The sequence below is a fragment of the Pelodiscus sinensis genome, chromosome 24 (assembly GCF_049634645.1).
Source record: "Pelodiscus sinensis isolate JC-2024 chromosome 24, ASM4963464v1, whole genome shotgun sequence".
Taxonomy (NCBI): Eukaryota; Metazoa; Chordata; order Testudines; family Trionychidae; genus Pelodiscus; species Pelodiscus sinensis.
The window spans coordinates 21,345,042-21,364,854 of record NC_134734.1 but is presented as its reverse complement, the minus strand read 5'-3'; the positions used below and the strand labels follow the sequence as shown (position 1 = coordinate 21,364,854).

General features: G+C 56.2%; 1 protein-coding gene across 1 annotated transcript in view; it reads right to left on the bottom strand.

Annotated features, from left to right (window-relative positions):
- Positions 1-19,143, bottom strand: part of ADAMTSL4 (ADAMTS like 4) — a 68,197-nt gene extending 49,054 nt beyond the window's left edge. The window contains 2 exon segments of the mRNA XM_075907409.1: positions 9-157; positions 18,676-19,143. Coding sequence (XP_075763524.1) covers positions 9-40 — 32 coding nt within the window. The 5' untranslated portion in view covers positions 41-157; positions 18,676-19,143.
- Positions 19,144-19,813: the final 670 nt, after the last annotated feature.

The window sequence follows — 19,813 nt, the reverse complement described above, 5'->3', positions numbered from 1 at the left end:
CTCCTTACCTGCTGATCCAGCCTCCATGCACAGAGCCCATTTTGCTCCTTGCTTTGAGGGGGAAGCTCCTTGCTTCACTTCTTCAGAGGACTTCCTCTTCCTCTCACATCTGGGCTGTCCCGAGAGTCCCCGGACTTGTTAAGGTGTCCTCGCCTCCCTGCACGAAAAATAATAAGAGAACAAAGTCAGCTGCCGCAGAAGCCCTTCACCTCCACCTTAAATACTGACCAGGCAACTCTGGTTTATAGGTGTCTCTGCTCTGGAACCTAGTCCCGAGCCCTTTGGGGAGCTTTTTCTAGTCCAAGGCACCTGGGGAAAGTAAGGTCGCAAACTGGCCAGCGCGTGGGGGCACCACTGCTCTCTGCTGGTGGGAACTGGGAACTGCTGGCTGTGTGTCTTAGACACCATACTGCAGTGAGGATCTGCCTTTAGCTCCAGTGGCAGAGGCCTATGCTTCCAGAGGAAGAGGTTGGGATCAGTAACCCTAAGGCTGGCACGAGGGTCCAGTGCAGCATCGATGGCCCCCGAGCATCCAAACATCAGCAGCCAGGCTTCAAAAAACTGGGGGGGGGGGGTGATGCTTTTTGTCCAGCGTCAGGGATCGTATTCTTTCCTTCCGGGTTTAGAGCCTTTAAGGGGGGAAATCACACCTCCCCCCCTTCTATCTCCACCCACGAGGGTTAGGAAAGGCCTTTTCGTATTGAAATAACAGCTGAGCGCTCCCCATCCCCCGACTCGGGGAGCGGGGGCTTTAAGGAAAAAAACAAACATTGCGAGACCCCCCAGGAACAGGGGCCCCACCAGGGCTGCTGCGATTCTGGGCAGGAATGTGCCTCCCCGCGGTCGCGCCTCTTCGCGCGGCTGGTGTCGCGGAGGGGGGCGGTGGGACTTTCGCGGGAGCCCATGGGAATCGGAGGCCCAAATCCCACGGGCACCAGAGGAAGGCTCCCAACTCCCTTGGGCCCCTTTGGAATGCCAGGCCTCGGTGCGCACAGCGGCCCGCGCCCTCGCGAAGGCGGGGAAGCGCAGCGCATCGCCGGGACAATGCTGAGATCGGGCTCGGTCCCCCCCACAAACTTCTGGGGCGCGGTGCAGCCTGCGGTGCCAGGCCAGGCAGGGAGCTGCCTTAGCCCCCCCCCCCACCCCCCCGCTACTCACCTGCAGCCAAGAGCCCCAGGGCCCAACATCCCCCCCCCCCCCCAGTGCTGTGGCACGACCCGTTGTTTGAACCCCCCGGCACGAAGGATGTTCCTGCCCCCACCTCGCCTCTCCCAACACTCCCTAGAGGGAGGCGCCCGTCCCCCCGTGCTCCAGGGCCCGACCCTGCTGCCTGCGCCCGGCCCCACGGAGCTTCCACCAGCACCGCCGAGATCCGGGGGCCGGAGGGGCAGCCTGCAGGCAGCGCTGAGGGACGCTCAGCCACAGGGCGGGCGCAGAGGGCCCAGGGCGGAATCCAGAGGGACCCTCTTGGCATCAGTGGCTCTACCGCGTGTAAACGGAGCCGAGAGCGTCTTGGGAAGGGCGCTCGGGCCTGGCTGCTCCTCCTGGGCGGTGCGGAGAGGGGGTCGCTGGCTGCTCCTCCCGGGCGGTGCGGAGAGGGGGGTCGCTGGCTGCTCCTCCCGGGCGGTGCGGAGAGGGGGTCGCTGGCTGCTCCTCCCGGACGGTGCGGAGAGGGGGTCGCTGGCTGCTCCTCCCGGGCGGTGCGGAGAGGGGGTCGCTGGCTGCTCCTCCCGGACGGTGCGGAGAGGGGGTCGCTGGCTGCTCCTCCCGGGCGGTGCGGAGAGGGGGTCGCTGGCTGCTCCTCCCGGACGGTGCGGAGAGGGGGTCGCTGGCTGCTCCTCCCGGGCGGTGCGGAGAGGGGGTCGCTGGCTGCTCCTCCCGGGCGGTGCGGAGAGGGGGTCGCTGGCTGCTCCTCCCGGGCGGTGCGGAGAGGGGGTCGCTGGCTGCTCCTCCCGGGCGGTGCAGAGAGGGGGTCGCTGGCTGCTCCTCCCGGACGGTGCGGAGAGGGGGGTCGCTGGCTGCTCCTCCCGGGCGGTGCGGAGAGGGGGGTCGCTGGCTGCTCCTCCCGGGCGGTGCGGAGAGGGGGTCGCTGGCTGCTCCTCCCGGGCGGTGCGGAGAGGGGGGTCGCTGGCTGCTCCTCCCGGGCGGCGCGGAGAGGGGGTCACTGGCTGCTCCTCCCGGGCGGTGCGGAGAGGGGGTCGCTGGCTGCTCCTCCCGGGCGGTGCGGAGAGGGGGTCGCTGGCTGCTCCTCCCGGGCGGTGCGGAGAGGGGGTCGCTGGCTGCTCCTCCCGGGCGGCGCGGAGAGGGGGTCACTGGCTGCTCCTCCCGGGCGGTGCGGAGAGGGGGTCGCTGGCTGCTCCTCCCGGGCGGTGCGGAGAGGGGGTCGCTGGCTGCTCCTCCCGGGCGGTGCGGAGAGGGGGTCGCTGGCTGCTCCTCCCGGGCGGTGCGGAGAGGGGGTCGCTGGCTGCTCCTCCCGGGCGGTGCGGAGAGGGGGTCGCTGGCTGCTCCTCCCGGGCGGCGCAGAGAGGGGGTCACTGGCTGCTCCTCCCGGGCGGTGCGGAGAGGGGGTCGCTGGCTGCTCCTCCCGGGCGGTGCGGAGAGGGGGTCGCTGGCTGCTCCTCCCGGACGGTGCGGAGAGGGGGTCGCTGGCTGCTCCTCCCGGGCGGTGCGGAGAGGGGGTCGCTGGCTGCTCCTCCCGGGCGGTGCGGAGAGGGGGTCGCTGGCTGCTCCTCCCGGGCGGCGCAGAGAGGGGGTCACTGGCTGCTCCTCCCGGGCGGTGCGGAGAGGGGGTCGCTGGCTGCTCCTCCCGGGCGGTGCGGAGAGGGGGTCGCTGGCTGCTCCTCCCGGACGGTGCGGAGAGGGGGTCGCTGGCTGCTCCTCCCGGGCGGTGCGGAGAGGGGGTCGCTGGCTGCTCCTCCCGGGCGGTGCGGAGAGGGGGTCGCTGGCTGCTCCTCCCGGACGGTGCGGAGAGGGGGTCGCTGGCTGCTCCTCCCGGGCGGTGCGGAGAGGGGGTCGCTGGCTGCTCCTCCCGGGCGGTGCGGAGAGGGGGTCGCTGGCTGCTCCTCCCGGACGGGTGCAGAGAGGGGGTCGCTGGCTGCTCCTCCCGGGCGGTGAAGAGAGGGGGTCGCAGCCTCGGGGCCGGTGCATCCGGAGCACAAGGAACTCGGAGGACTCTGGCCAGTGACATGGAAGAGGGGGCCCCGGAGGGGTTAAAACCAGTCCTGGGAGCCACAGTGTCTCAGGGCCGGTGATCAAAGCTTGTAGACGCCTCCCAGGGAGCCCTCTCAGTGGCGGCTGGAACCGGCCGGCCTGGCAGATGGCAGGATAAGGAGCCATGGCCCGGAGCGGAGGAAGGAACAGTCCAGTCTGTGCCGAGAGATTCCGTCTCGGGAAGGGTGAAGAGCGTGCGGCCGTCTCCCCCCCACAGCCAGGGGACGGGGCCTGGGCCCTCCGGGGGCCTGCGTCTTCCTGGGGAGCGTCTGAGCCCCGCGCTGCACTGGGGGGAATGAGGGTGCGCACGAGGCGGGGGGGTCTGCGTGCGCGGCAGCGGGGTCAGGGCTCCCCGGGTGCGCACGGCATTGCCTGTGGCCCCGCTGGGCAGCAACCCACGTTGCCCCCGGCTACCGTGCATTGCCAGGCGCCCGGACTCCTTCCCAAAGCACCCAGCGCCAGGAGACAGCCCGCTCCCCTGCCAACACCGTCCTGCCTGGAGGGCCAGCGCCCCGGCTGTGTCCCCGGCACCCCGCGGCAGGCCCAGGGTGGACTCTCCTGGCTGTTGCCCCGGGGACAACCGGGGGCAAAGTCGCAGGCTCATGCCGAGCCTCCATCGACTAGGCCGTCCTCGTTTCCAAGGCCGGGGGCGGCTGGGGGGAGAGCCGGGCTGGGGTGTGGCAGGGACGGGACCCAGCCGGGACAGCAGCAGCCCCGCCCGGAGCTCTCCGCTCCCCTAGGTAGGACACGGACCCTGCACTGGCAGGAGCTCAGTGGGAACTGCCCGGCTGCGGGGCCGGGGGCTCGGAAGGCTGAGCTGGGGCTGCGCCGTGCATCCCCCGAGGTTTCTTGGTACTTGTCCCCCGAGCGCAGGCAGTTCAGAATAGGGGTCGCACCCCAGGACTGAGCGGCAGGAGAACAGCGCGAGGGACCGGACCGGCCCAGCCCAGCCCAACGCGGACACAGTCTGAGTCGACCAAGCTTTGTTATCTGCCATCTCTCTTGTTGCAGCCACTTCTTCTCTGGTCAGGGCCAGAGGCAGCCTGGTCTCGTTCACGGTCTCTTAAAAGTTTTCCATCCATGTGCAGAATAAATTTTGTTCAATGCACCAAGGCATGCGCGGATGTGCACCACCGGGAGAAGCACAGCTCTGCTAACCAGATGGGCGGCATCTACATCTCTCCTGGGCGGCTGCCCCAGCGCTCAGCTTACAGGGAACACAGCCCTTCATGGCCAAGGAAGGGTTTTGCCGAGATGCCCCCGGCTGTGGTCAGGACCCAAGGAGAGGGACCTGTCCCCCTTCTCCACTGCGCCCCTGCTGAGTTCAAGTTCTCAGTAGTGGGAGGGTGTTGACCCTTTGGCTTCCCTATCATTGGCACCCATGGGTGCAAGGGAATTCAGAATCCACCCCACTCCACAGTTTCTCTTCCTGGTTCTTGTGCTGTTTTGTTTAGGTTCCAAAAACGGCAGGGGGACGGAGGGGGGCGGGGGACTGTTACCATAACAACCACAAATGTTTTCATTGCTATTTAAAATAAACCCCACGGTCACATTTCTATTTGCATTCAACTTCCTATTTAAAACATCACCCATGGACATCAATGCCCCAAATGTGGGACTCACACCACAGGGCTGGCTCAGATTTTTGCGTAAAATCAGACCTGGGCCCTTGGACATTTCACGGCAAAACCGGTGCGTTTGTACACTGAGCCAGCTGGGAAATTCGCAACAAAACTTTTGTCAAATCAACATTTTTCATCGAACCCAAACAGGTCAGCGGGAAAAGGGCCGATTCCCACCTATTTCCCGACCTGAAAAGAAGTTGGGAAAAAGTTTCCAAGTCTCCCACTGTGCTGCTCTCAAAACAAAACGGCGCGGTTGGCGGTTTGAAATGTAACTTATTTGGTACGAAAGGAAGGTTACAAAAAACGGTGCAAACGGGCACGACACACTTCCGTGGACTTAAACCAAAACCGTGTTGCGTTTGCCGGTTTGTGCACATTGTGTTGTCCTGATGTGGACTGGGCCTGGGAATATTTTAAAAACCCTTGAAAATTCTCCAAGGCTGGGAACACCATTTTTCCTCCCGCTCTTGTTTTGACACAGCTAGCTGTTACAGTGCACAATGCTAGCCAAGACAGGACCCAGGGAGTTTTACTTGCATGGAGCTAGCTCAGGTAAGTTCAGTTTGCTTAGCTCCAAGGTAAAACCAGGTCTCCTCTAGGACCTTATACAGGTAGTTATCTTGAGACGCCATTCTGTAATGAAGACATAGGCTAACTCTCAGAGCAAAAAGGCCTTACAGTGGGCGTGAATTAGTTACACTGAATCCCTAGCTGTTAATGATCACGCTTCTCTGGTAGATCTCAGAAGAGGTGGGGCATCAGGCCCATTTTACAGATGGGGAAACTGAGGCAGAGTCACAGTCAGTAGCCAGGGTGGAAATGGAATGCACCAGGCCATGCTGCCTCCTTTTACACTGAGGCAGTGGTGCGAGTGGGCCTTAGTAAGAATTCGGTTCAGTTAACGTTAAGGTAGTCGTGCTAGATGTGAGATTTTGGCTTGGTCCCTGCTTGGCCAACCAACCCCTAACCCATGCTCTGGTATTTTTATACAGCTGGGATGTCTCCAGCTCCCTGTTATGTGGCACTCGGTCAGATCCAAATACTCCATGCCTGTTGCATTCCTGGTTAGCTTCCCAAACCAGTCCTGGCCAAGTGGGTGATTAGAAATAGCACCGTCTCTCCAGGGCATGCGAGGGTTCTGCAAGCCACTGCCAGGCAACAGGACAGCTGCTCACTCAGCCAACACACGTCTCTGCCTTTCAAAGAACCCACAATCGTGTCCCCAGTAAGCTGAGCGCTTGGGCAGCCGCCCAGGAGAGATTGAAATGCTGCTCCACTGATTAGCTGAGAGCCCACAGCTTTCCGCCTGTGTGGTGCACATCTGCACACGCTGTGGTGCACAGAACAAAATTGATTCCGCAGCACATCGGCCCGCCCCTCCTCCTCAAGGGTCTCCCAGATCTCAGCAGCATCCATGGCATCTCTCTCCAGCCATGGAGCCCATCTACTTTCCACGCCCCTGGCAGGATGGAATGGACCCCAGTGTCCGGAACCCAACCCCAGTGATCCGCCCACTAAGCCCCACTGCCTCCCTGTACAGCTGACTGATGGTTGTGCTGAGGCTGGCCAGACTCTCTCTCTGGCACTGCAAATTATTCTCCTCTCCCCCTGCCAGCTCCCGAACCAGGTCAGCCTCCGCGAGGAACTTCCCAACCCAGCACTACCTAGTCATCCCACCCGGCATCTTTCTTTCCCGGCCCTGCCTAGGGCTCTGGGTGTGGTGAATAAGATTCCTCACTGCAGCATGTACCCCCCACTTGGAAAGGATCCCCCAGTCTCCAGCCAGGTGCTACTGAACAGCCTGCCACCTGCCACAAATCGCCTGCCTTCCCCTCTCCGAGCTCACACTAAGCCACGCCTGCTGTGGTGTGACTCCGGGACCATCAATCCAGCAGCAGGCCCCGCCACTGGGCCGTACCAGGCCTGATCTTCAAGGCTACCACAAAGCCCTGGGAACCAGGGGATCCTGAAAGACTCCGCAGATGGGGCATGTACCAGGGGGAGCCATAATGCCAACAGGCAGAATCGAACCTGGGACCTCTAGAAGTGCAGGAGCTTGGTGCCCAGCTCAGGCAGTAGAGCAGACTCATTATTCTCTCTGCAAGAGGTCTCGGTGCCACTAGCCGGGACGGCGCCCGCACGCAGCCCCCTCGCTCCCCCAGCATCTCTCCCCCAGCGCCCGAGGGGGCTGCGGTGCTGAGGGTACCGACATGCTGGGGAGCAGGCCGGCTGAATTCCATGCATCTAGGATCCTGCCGGTTCCGCTGAGAGCCCAGAGGGAGACAATCCCCCATCAAGGTCTCAGAGGCGATTACACAGAGGACAGAAAGAAGCCCCGCGGCGGCGCAGCAGCAGGTTTGGGTCGGTGAGGACGGATTAGCTCTAATCCCTTTGGAACCAGCTCTCTGGGCTGGAAGACGCGGTGCCGTCCGCCGTCCCCCTCCCCGCGCCAACTCGTGCCCTTGGTGCCCGGGGAGGCAGCGAGCCAGGGATGTTGGCAGGGCAGCCCCGGCCAGCCAGAAAAACAAAGGCTGTTGGAAATCAGATCAGGTTGTTCGTAAGTGGCGTGTCACCCGGCGCGCCATCCTCCCTGCTCTGCTCTGGCCCCGGATTGCAGGGCCAGGCGGAGAACGGTATCATGTCTGCCTCGCCTCCCATGCCCTGTCAGCCGCTGCTTAGCCCGCAGGGCTTAGCCCTTTGCAGACATGAGCCAATTAATCCCCCCCAAAGGCCTCCGTGAGCAAGGAGAGCAAGGCACAGACGCGGAAACGGCGGCACAGCGCGGTGCAGTGACGCCCTGGGGTCCTTGTCAGAGCCGGGAGGAGACCCTTGCTCTTTTCAGACGGCACAGCGCTTCTCCCCCAAGCTGAGCTGTGAGGCTGCTACAACCCGCCACCTCCCCCATCGCTGCGCCGGTCCACTCGTCACAGGCGGAATAGGAATGACCCTCGGAGCTTCTGTCTTTGCTGCGTCACTCACCACAAGAATAAACAGGAGCCAAAAGACCAGGATTTAGCAAGCTCTGTGTCCCACTGAGCGTTCATCCCTGATGCTACCGGAAAACGTAACATTTTGTTCCCCTAAAACCAGACCACTCACTTTCACTTCACATTTTTAGTCAGTTTCATTCTCTGGGTCTCACACCTCAGGGCACGTTTGTTATGTTTGGGTCTCTGGCCTCATGGAAAAATGAAGGAAAGTTTCATCCCTTCATGCACCACTGGAAGGGGGCCAGATGCCACGGCGATGGGTGTGTCAAAGGACCCTAAGCAAGATAGAACACATTTTTTGAGCTCACGATATTTCCTATTCCAGACCCTTTAAAAGTCCCACCTGAACCCTAAACTGGCGATCTCAACTGCCAGATGCTTCCTCTTTCAACTAGAAAGCTGGAAAATTTGGATCCCGATCCAAACATACATTTCACACGCCCCAACATTGGAGACGTGGGATTTTTGCATCGGGTTTGTTATAGTCAGAGAGCCAACCATAAAATCCAGATTCCAAAACACACCAGGGATTGGAAGAGTTTCTCTGGGTGGGGCCCAGATCTGGATTATACACTGGATCCAAACCCCCCCATTGTTAAAGACACAGGCCTGCTCAGTTTTGTTCAGACACAAGAGCACAACGTTCCTGATAACCATCCTACGAGTCACCGGTTTGCAGCAGGGCGATGGGGGAGGGGAGGACGATATGCTAGAGGAATTAGGTGTCCAGGCACAGCAGAATGCTAAGACAGATGTTTTCGCCCAGAAGGCAGGAGGTGATTTACAGATAACGGTGGATGATGTGAGCTAACTGTCTAGCAAGCCATTTTAATAACACACACAAAACAATGAATAAAACAACTGCTGGGTGCCAAGGCAGCTGGTGCCTAGTGGAAAAAACGTTCAGGAACACTCTGCATGAAAAGGATCCTGCCTTCCCTGCTTTTATTGCTCGCTGTTACGAGGAGACTCGAGAACGTTTGCATGAGAACGCAGGAGCTTGGCTCCGGGGCCCGTGAACTCCCCACCTGAAGTTACAACAGCAAGCCTCGAAAAATCACTCATCAGGCCCCTCCAAGTCAAGAGATTGGCTGTAAAAAATCACAAGATTGAAAAAGAATTTAGATTGAACCTCACTAGTCCGGCATCTGCCCGGTGCCGAGCCAGAGGATTTGCCGGACCCCAGGAGGTCAATAGCGTCTAGCAGCACGACCCACATGAGCTGTTAGAAGACATGTAGGGGCACATCAGAACTAAAGAACATCACAGAACACTACCAGCAGGACTGGGGGCTATCAACAAACTTTATGGGACCACGGGAAACTTGTTAAGTGGACATCCAGCTAACTAAAATCATGCCGGACCACGGATGCTGCCAGACTAGAGAGGTTCAACCTGGAATACACTTGAGTTCTTTCTTCTTTGCTTTCCCCATTTTGAGCCTTTAGGGCATTCTCGGGACCATGTGTTTCCTCTTCATCTTTTTCCATCCATGTGCAGAATAACGTTTGTGATGTGCACTGAGACATATGCAATGCGCACCACAAGTAAAACCACATGCTGCCTGCTGTGGGCACTGTGGGTGCTCTGCTAATCAGCTAGGCAGAATCTCTCCTGAGTGGCCGCTGTGACAGTCCCCTCCTCCCATGCTTTATGAAAATTAGCTAATGAATATAAATATGCATAACTTGGAGATGCTTGACAGTGTAAAGTTTACACAAAATACCTCATGTAACCTATCAATTTTAATGTTACAATCCACTGGATCGGTATATCCTATTTTGGCGCATGTATCCTTGTGTGTCAAGTTAGAAATGTGAAGTATGAGACTATTTCTAGTTTTAAATGTGCTAAGGCGAGCCATTACTAGCCATTTGACCTAAAGATTATGCCCAGGGCTTGACAAACTGTGGTGAAAACCATTCGCCCACCCCACACTGTGCATGCACAAGACCTGCACTGTGCATACGTGAACCGCCGATGAACGGGGCGACCGGTTGAAATCTACTCGCCACAGGTGAGTAGATAAGCGGATTTGTTGAGCCCTGATTATGCCTACAATAAGAACAGTTCTTTAGCGTAATATACTTGCAGTAAGTTTTTAGTGAATTAGAACTAGCTATACATTTCCTTTTCATTTTTACTTAGTAACTTACTTTGATCTGTCAGACTGTTTTCACTTGCAACCATTTCAATCCTACTTTAATAAAAACATTTGCTTGCTATTAAGCCCAGTGTAAATAACTGTGACTTGGTGAGGACCACCAAGTGCATCTCTCACCTTCATTGATAAAGGGGGCGAAGAGCCTCATGAGCTGTCTTTGAGTAAAACTTTTACCCAGAGAAAGATGGATTTATCTGAGGTTTTGATACCTTTTGGGGGATTGTTTACTCTGTGCTGTGCCCGACAACTGTATCCTCCCAGCCCTGAAGTGATTCGGTGTCAGCATTGCTCTTCAGGGGGGCAGTCACCCCAGCTTTGTGCCTAGACTGGGGGGCTCTGTCTACACTACATGATTTGCCGAAAGAGGCCATGCAAATAAAGTGCGGATTAGCATTTTCTCTTCAGGAGAGGCATAAGGATCTTGCGCAAAAAGGGGTTTTTGTGCAAAATGGAAACGTCCACCCAGTTTGTTTTTGCGCAAAAACTGAACGAAAGAGAGTATGCAAATGAAGCGAGAAAATGCTAATCCACACTTCATTTGAGTTGCCTCTTTCAACTCAAGTGTAGCTGGAGCTGGTGAGATCAGAGGATCTGGCCCAGCAGGACAGGGCGGTGGGAAGCCCCAGAGAACAAGAAGGTGGGCATCAGTGGAATAACCAGCACACTGGGGAACAATCCCATGGGGTCTCTCGTGACGCTCTCCGTCACAGCCGCCCAAGTGCTCAGCTTACAGCAGTGTTCTTAAACTGTGTTCTGACCTTCCAGTCGGAAGGCTGTTGTGCTGCGGAGAGCAACAGAGCTCAAAATGGCAGCCCTTAAAGGAGCAGGCGACCTTTTTTTTTTTTCTCTCAACAAAAAGTCATTGGTTTTTCTCATAAAAAAAGTTATTGTTTGGTGTTCCTCAGTCTTAAAAAGTTTAAGAAACACTGGCTTACAGGGAACACTGCTCAGGACACATTGCATTCTCATCTGCCACCCTGCGGGCTAGAAACCTACATTTTCTTTTACACGGAAGCTGAGTTCCATGTGCTCTCACAGGACTCCGGGGACTGGGGTTTAAAGGAAAATCATACCCACTATCAAGATACAATTTCAAGAGTCAGAAACGCGGGAACAGCGACGCCAGAAAGGCGCAACATGACGTGAGAAGGGAGAAGGGAGCCCCTGGTTTGATACAAAAGGTCTTGGTGGGCATAAAGAAAAAGGGAAAGGAAACGGCACATAACTCGCCAGTTCAAAACAGGACTATTGGCCTGGAGGGGTTACGACTGCTTTGGAGGAGAGGGCCATAATTCAACATGATCTGGACAAACTGGAGAAATGGTCTGAGGTCAACAGGATGACGCTTAATAAGGACAAAAGTAAAGTGCTCCACTTGAGAAGGAATAAGCAGTTTCACACCTACAGAATGGGAAGCGACTGTCTAGGAAGGAGTAGAGCAGAAAGGGATCTAGGGGTCATAGTGGATCACAAGCTAAATACGAGTCCACAGTGTGACGCTGTTGCAAAGAAAGCCAACATGACTCTAGGATGCATTATCCGGTGTGTTGTGAGCAAGACACGAGACGTCGTTCTTCCGCTCTACTCTGCGCTCTACTCTGATTAGGCCTCAGCTGGAGTACTGTGTCCAGTTCTGGGCGCCACATTTCAAGAAAGATGTGGAGAAATTGGAAAGGGTACAGAGAAGAGCGACAAGAATGATTAAAGGTCTAGAGAACATGACCTATGAAGCCAGGCTTCATGAACTGGGCTTGTTTAGTTTGCAAAAAAGAAGATTAAGGGGGGACATGAGAGCGGTTTTCAAATATCTAAAAGGGTGTCACAAGGAGGAAGGAGAAAATTTGTTCCTCTTGGTTTCTGAGGACAGGACAAGGAGTAATGGGCTTAAAGTGCAGCAGGGGAGGTTTAGATTGGACATTAGGAAAAAATTCCTAATTGTCAGGGTGGTCAAATATTGGAATAAATTGCCAAGGGAGGTGGTGGAATCTCCCTCTCTGGAGATATTTAAGAGCAGGTTAGATAAATGTCTATCAGGGATGGTCTAGACAGTATTTGGTCCTGCCACGAGGGCGGGGGGCTGGACTCGATGACTCTCGAGGTCCCTTCCAGTCCTAGTATTCTATGATTCTATGAGACATTTCCCACCTGGCAACATGGCCCTTGGCGGCTGCTTTCTCCCTGGACAAGCTGTTTTACATTCCCTTGTACCTTACCGCTGGACGAAAGCCCGGGTTTGGTCCTTGGCCCAGCTTGTATTCTTTGCCATATAGCGGAGATCCGTGATCTTTGCAAAGAGCAAGGGGAGGACCTTTCCCAGCATCCTCTGCACCACAGGCCAGATTCTTGGGCCCAGCTGAGCGGGGAAGAAAAATGGCTCTAAGCCATCTCCTGATCTTTCACCCCCAACTCAGGGCTGGGCCAGCCCATGTCATAACTTAGAGCAGCCTTGGGGCTGCTCTGAGTCACGCCCTTAAGAATCTTGACCCCAGCCAGTGAGTGCCGGAGCACTTTGCCGTACGCCTGCATCTCCTGTCTCCACCAGCCCCCTGGCCCTGGTGGGGTTACATGCAGCACAGAGCTGACCAATCAGGGCCGGGGGGGGGGGGGAAACCTTGGTGGAGTCCTCACAGAAAAATCAGTCGGGGGCCACACAGGTGAGAAGGAAAAAAACCAACAAACCCTCAATGACGTGGCCCCCGACAGAAGGAGAAAGACCCTCCCCACATTCCCCTCCCACACCAGAGACATAGGGGGCCCAGGCTGGTAGATTTTGTGGGCTTCAGGACTGCGATGGGTTGGCAGGGCGGTTAAAGCACCAGCACAGACACCCCCCCCCCATGCTATGGGGAGCCCTTAGCCTCAGGGGCCAGATCCAGTCAAGCCAGGGGCTGGGTCTTAGGTTCCCAGCCCGTGAATTAGGGAGCGGAGTTTGGCACCAAAACTCAGCCCCAGCTCATTTTGTCAGGCCCGTCCCACGACAGTCCCGGGGCGTGAAAGGAGATTTTCAGACCACGGCAGCATCTGCCACGAAAGCAGCATGATCTGGAGATGGCTGCCCCGCCACGCGGCACGTCCACAGCCCGGAGGCATCTCCCCCCGGGGATGACCTAGGGCCAGCCTGACACCTCAGATACCCTTCGACTTGGAGGCGTTGGTGACGGGGCTCCGATTTTGCAGCCCAACCCATCTTCCACTCCCCCCAGCAACTCGGAGAGGCGCTTCCCCTCCTCTGGAGAGAACGATGGTTCAAACCAAACTCCCAGAGGGGGCCTTGGGGTTTAGTGCTAAGCCCCCCCCACACCAACGGGAATTGGGCTCCCCCCAGTACCCTAAAGGCCGCCTCGAGTGGACCCCAAATCACTACTTACTCCGGCCCTGATTCAGCAAAGGATCTAACACCGGCGTAGCTGAACGGGGCCCGACTTGCGGACAAGCGTGGGTATCTCAGGCGCTACGCCCCAGCTCTCCAAAGGGATTTAGGCTCCCGAGGTTCACCAGTTTCCATTACGTCCATTGAGCTGTGCCTGCCTCGCCGGCCTAAGCACACAGGTTAAATGTCAGGCCAAGGACCAGGCCTCTGTCCTTGATGATTGCCACCTGCTTCCCTGGAGCCGCAGGGCTCTCCAATTGATCACGCTCACATATGGTCCTTAATCCGATGACGCACGCCGTTTGGTGGAGATGCGCTGGGAAAGGAGGCAAATCGCTGGGAAATAAAACAAAAGACACGGAGACAAGGGGAAAGGAAGAGCCAACAATCAGCAAACGCTGCCTCTCTGAGCCAAGCCGCTCCTCGGCTGTCAGCCCCATTAAAAGTCCCGGTCCTCCGCCCTGCTTCGGTTCGACATCTGCTCTCCAAGGCTGCTCGCATTCCAGTGCGCACGGACGACAAGGGTTGTGCCTTGCGAAAATCCAAGCAGTTCAGATGAGCTCAGGGCAAGAGGCTGCCAAGATCTTTGCAAAATCTTACCATGGGAGCTGCTGGGCGCTGAGTTCTTTGGAGACCCTGATCCTGCAATCAGATCTGGGTGCAGGATTCTGCCTGCACCAATTCCACTGCAGCGGCCACAACTCTGGACAGGTTTGATTCAAACCGTTGGCCAATGACTTGCCGGAATCACACACTCGTGCACCAGAGTGCACCAGAGGCACCACGTGCACAGGGATGGACCAGCTTCCATTCGAGGGCAGAACGTGCTGCAAATCAGTGCAAATCAGCCCCCGGGGAAGAAAGGTCATTACAAAAAGCAGAGCGGGAAGCGAGAACTCTTTTTTATCCTCCCAGGAAAATTTTCTATGAACATGAAAAACAAAATTCTGCCAAATTTTCCAGGTTGGCCTCACCAATCCGACAATTTGCAGAAATCTTTCCACTTTTAACAGCCACAAACTGGACATTTTTGGCTGCCCGGGGAATAGTGTTTGGTTTTTGCTAAAAGTTCACCCAACTGATGGGAATTTTTCGGAGGGGGCTGCCAAGAGCGGAAAGCTTTTGGGAAAGAATTCCGTTTTTTTCTATACGACCCCCAGGACTTTCAGGCATAAGGGCCGTTCCCCTCCAGAAATTCCCATTTTGACAGATTCGCCATTTTTCTATCCAAAATAAACCCTTTTAAACTGAAACATGATGACCGGAGCTAGGCACGGATGCTAAGGTCCCACCATGGATATCAGCCAAGTCGGAGCTTCAGGGGACACGCGGCAAAAAAAACAAACCAAAACACATCCGCAAGTTTCAGAGCTTAGGGCAGCTCACCCCTCTGCCCTGCACAGGAGCTGCTGTTACCCTGTGCTGCTGCCTCTATATCAGAGGCAGCAGCGTGGGGTGACAGGAGCCCGTCTGCAAGAGGAGCTGGTTTTTAAACTGGTTCCTCTCGTGGACCAGCTCCTGCCTAGCACCCGATGCTGGTGCCTCTGATACAAAAGCAGCAGCGCAGTGTGGCAGGGGTCCGCTTGGGAGTGGGGTCGGAGCACACTGGCTTCTGGCCCCATCCCCAGGAACTGTGGAATAGTCGAGTAACCGATAAGAATTCATGAGGTTCATCGACTAGTCAATTAACTGATATTTACCATCCCTAGCGCCAGCGTAAACTGGATTTCAGTGCTGGGGGCCACATTCCCAGTGCTGTTAGCTACTCCCCCCGTCCCGGTGGTTTATGGTTCTTCCAAAGCTGCTTTGATTCCTGCCGTTGGAGGTGTGAAAAGCAAGTTTCTAAATGTGATATTTAGGTAGCGGTGCATTTGCTCCAATCACAGGAAGAAATATGGCAGGGAAACGTTATTTGCTCTTCCTCTAATGGTGTCTGGGCATCATCTCTTACGTGTCGGTACAACCGTGCTCTCAATGGACAGAGCTCACGAATACACAGAATAATCCAGGGGCATGTAACGTCGATGAGAACAGGGCTTTCTAAATTTGTGGTGTGGGTTTATAAAGCCCAGAACCACTACAACCCCCTCCGAAAGATTTTCCACTGCAGCAAAGTCCACACACACAACTACAGCAAAGTCAACACACACGCACACAACTACAGCAAAGTGAACACATACAACTACAGCAAAGTCAACACATGCACACAGCTACAGCAAAGTCCACACACAACTACAGCAAAGTCAACACACACAACTACAGCAAAGTCAACACACACACACACACACACACACAACTACAGCAAAGTCAACACACACATCTACAGCAAAGTCAACACACACGCACACAACTACAGCAAAGTCAACACACACAACTACAGCAAAGTCAACACACACACACATCCCACCCTGTCACAGGCGTGGATTCTAATCTGAACATTACAGGGCTCTGAAATAGCTTTGGCTTTCCATTATAAACAAAGTTTGTTCCGTTCCAGTCCGCAATTAGCAAGCACGTTATTTTGGGGCCTGCTCCAAGCTTTGGGGGCTACTACTCACATTAGACTATGGGAGGGGTGGCAGGTTTAGTCTTGTACCCCATGCTGGTTCTAAACCAACTTGGGCAGAGGGCTTCAGGGCGGGATTTGGGGTAAGGTGGGTAGTGGTTCATGCTGGCATTGCCACTCAAACAAACGCTTTGAGGAGGCGTAGAATATATCTCCATGGCCTTGTGAAATAATGCTTACAGATCACCTTACAGACCCTTACAGATCGCCTTCCAGTCAAGTCACTCAAAACCTTTCCCTGTCAGTTGGAAGTTTGCCTGAGGAAGGAATACAGATCCCATGGGATCAGTTACACTTCACAACTCCTGGAGGAGAACAAGGAATATTCCCACTTTGGGGAAACAGAGGCACACCTGCCGGGTTGCCAGCTCTCTTGATTCAACTATGAGATTTATAATATTTGGCGCTTTTCTTTCAGCCCCAGGTGCTGGAGTCGGGTGAATGCCTCCGAATCTCAGTTTCCCTTTTGTTTGGGGAGGTTTTTTTCCTTACGTACATTTCTAGCCCTCCTGGTTATGAAAAAAAGCTTGAAGTCTCAGAATCCCAAGGCCTCACCAAAAGGCCCCCCACGATTTCTTCCTTGCTCTAGAACTCTGATTTCTAAACCAAATCTGGTGGATTTTTTTCTTCCTGCCCCTGAGAGCGGCGGAGAGAGGCCTGGTCCATTTTCAAACGTTTGTCATTGGCCAAACCGAAAAGCAGAGCAGCGCCTGGAACCGGGTCACACAAGGGAAGAACAGGGAACAGAACCCGGGCGTCCCGGCACTTGGCCCCGGATCCGACGCGCAAACACACGGCTCCCAAAGCTGGACTAGAAAGCAGGAGCCCTGCCCCCTGCTCCCGGGCACAAGCAGCAGAGAGAGAGAGCACACAAACACATTAGTTGCAAAGTTCCCCCCCTCTTCCCAAGCAGCTCCACTCGGCCCCGGACCTTCCCCTCCCGCCGGAATCGCCATCAGCAGGTTGCAATGCAGGGAATCAAGGGAGTTTGCAAAGGGAATTTCGCTGGGAGTTGGCAGCAGGTGATGAGTGGGAGAGGCGGGGGGGGCTCATGTGTCCCCCCCCCGAGATTTTAATTGCTGAAGCCGAGTGTCCTCACTCCACCCCTCCTCCTCCCCAGCCAGCGGTCGCCTCGGGTTGTGCGCTATCGCCACCGCCTGCCACCTCTCACGGCATTACGGACCGCTACCATTTGCCCGTGGAGATTAAGCCGCACTGTGTGAATGGCCACACGGGCCAGCGGGCAGACCCCCAGCCTGCCTGACTCCCGGCCTGCCTCTCCAGCAGCAGCAGCAATAAGGGATATGCCTCCAGAGGTGGTTTCCGGGACCTCTGGAGAACAGAGTCGCAGGCCGGGTTGGCACCAAACTGGGCTGAGACTGACACACCATGTCCCATCCTCCCCCCCCCCCCCCCCACACCAAAAAAAATTCACGGCAGAGAAACGAGCCACGTTTCCTCGCCCCGGCTTGCACCTAGGACCAGCCAGGCTGCTACACGGGTGAGTGGGAGAGATTTCATGGATTTTACCTCTTGAGCAGATCCCGGGAAGTTAGTGCCAGCCAAGCTTAGCGACAGATTAGGGTTAAAAAAAACCAACCACCCTGCTATGTTTCTTCATACCGCACAGGGGCCTTTTATATTGCTCCCAACACAAGCCTTTGCCCTTTTTGGGACAACGGCAGAGCCAGTTCAACTGCCCAGATTCCTCACCGGCGTAGCTTGGACAAAGGAAAACGCAGCCCAGTAAATACCCGGACCCACAGGGTGGAACGGACCCACGGAGGGGAGCAGTGCTGGGTCCACGTATGGCTAAAGACCAGGTCTCTGCTTGCACCTTTCTCCTCCTCTCTGTAACCTGTCCTTGTTGGTAAACATTCCCCTCCCTGCCCCCTTCCCGGAGCCCTGGGAAATGAAAGAATCCAAAGTATTTTTGGATGCCAAAGTGAAACAGTAGAAAGGAGCGTTTTGCTGTTGCCCCTGCACAGAAGGGCCCCAGATCAGCGGGGTGCTCTGACCATTGACGCCCACAGGGGCTTTGGATCAGGCTCGGCACCTTCAAATACGAGTCCCACCCCACGGGAAGAAGAAAAACACTGGGATGGGAGGGGGATTTCTCATTTGCACAAGCCATAAAACAACATTTCGAGCTATTTCCCGGGCAGGCAGGGAGGAAAAGTTCCGTCTCTGCAAGAAATAAAAGTAAAAATAAACTCGATGGGGCGTTTTTTGAGGCTGGCCGTTGCCAAAGCATCGCCCCTGGCTCCCCTTGGCACGCTCCAGCGGTGGCTTTCAGCTCACCCCGGCACACAAATAAACACACCGTGGTAACTATGTCACACCCACCATGGGCCGAGAAAAGGGGAACTTTAAAAAGCCGGACTGACTTCTCTTTAAAGCATCTGGTGTTTCAAATATTAACCCCGCCCTGGCCCTTTGCTCTCCCAACAATCTGCTCTTGCGGGCAGAGATCAGCTCCTCATACACTGCTCGGAGCAGGTGAAAGATTCATTTTCCACCAAGGCTGGCACACAACCCACCTGTGTCTCTCACACACACAGCCCCTCCCTCTCTGGGACAGCTGTAGTCTCCACACCCGCAGGTGTATCAACTCTCAGCACACTGATCAGGCAACAGTGAAACTGACCCACTTCCAGTGAGTCACAACAGCCAGGCCCCAGGGACAACAGGGTGGCTTCCCCAAGACAATCGGCTTTATCTGCAGAGAATAATCAAGCCCTCTCCTTTACCTCCTTTCTGAAGCGCGTCCAGTCACATCCAGGGGCCTGGGGCCAGCGGGCTGCAGCCTGGACTTTTAACCCTTTGGCTCTTGGGTTTGGTTTGAGAAAGAAAGATATTCCCGGAGAAATAAAGGGATAGACAGATAGAGAAAATGTAGAGAGATGGATAGATAGATGGGGGAGTACAGGTGATAGCTAGATGGGGTGTGTGGGGATAGATAGATGGGGGAGTACAGGTGATAGCTAGATGGGGTGTTGGGGGATAGATAGATGGGGGAGTACAAGTGACAGCTAGATGGGGTGTTGGGGGATAGATAGATGGGGGAGTACAGGTGATAGCTAGATGGGGTGTTTGGGGATAGATAGCTAGATGGGGTGTTTGGGGATAGATAGATGGGGGAGTACAGGTGATAGATAGATGGGGTGTTTGGGGATAGATAGATAGATGGGGTGTTTGGGGATAGATGGGGGAGTACAGGTGATAGCTAGATGGGGTGTTTGGGGATAGATAGCTAGATGGGGTGTTTGGGGATAGATAGATGGGGGAGTACAGGTGATAGATAGATGGGGTGTTTGGGGATAGATAGATAGATGGGGTGTTTGGGGATAGATGGGGGAGTACAGGTGATAGCTAGATGGGGTGTTTGGGGATAGATAGATAGAGGGGGTGTTTGGGGATAGACAGACAGATGGATACAGTGTAGAGGGATGGAGCGAGTGTCTAGGGATGGATAGCTAGATAGAGGGGGTGTATGGGGAGATAAATAGGTAGACAGCGAGTATAGGGATGGACAGACAGAGGGGGGGTGAGGACAGACAGACAGACAGGGTGTATAAATCCGGACAGAATATCTGGGGGCGGAAATCCACGGAGCAGCGGGTAACGCCAGCTGTTTTGCTGGGGCTCCAACAGCTGGTTCCCGTCCCAGGGTCGCCACTCGCCTCTCCACTCCAGCCGCGTCTCCGGACGCCCCCCGTGCGGCACGGGGCCCCCCAAAGCGGCGGGGAGTTACCGGACTCCCCCCCTCTCGCTGCCCGGGGGCCGCTCCGGGCTCGGCGGCAAGTCGCGGGCGGCCGGGCTGCAGGGACCGGCTCCGCGCGGGGCTCTCGCCGGCTGCGCTGGAAGCGGCTGGGCAGGATCCGCCGG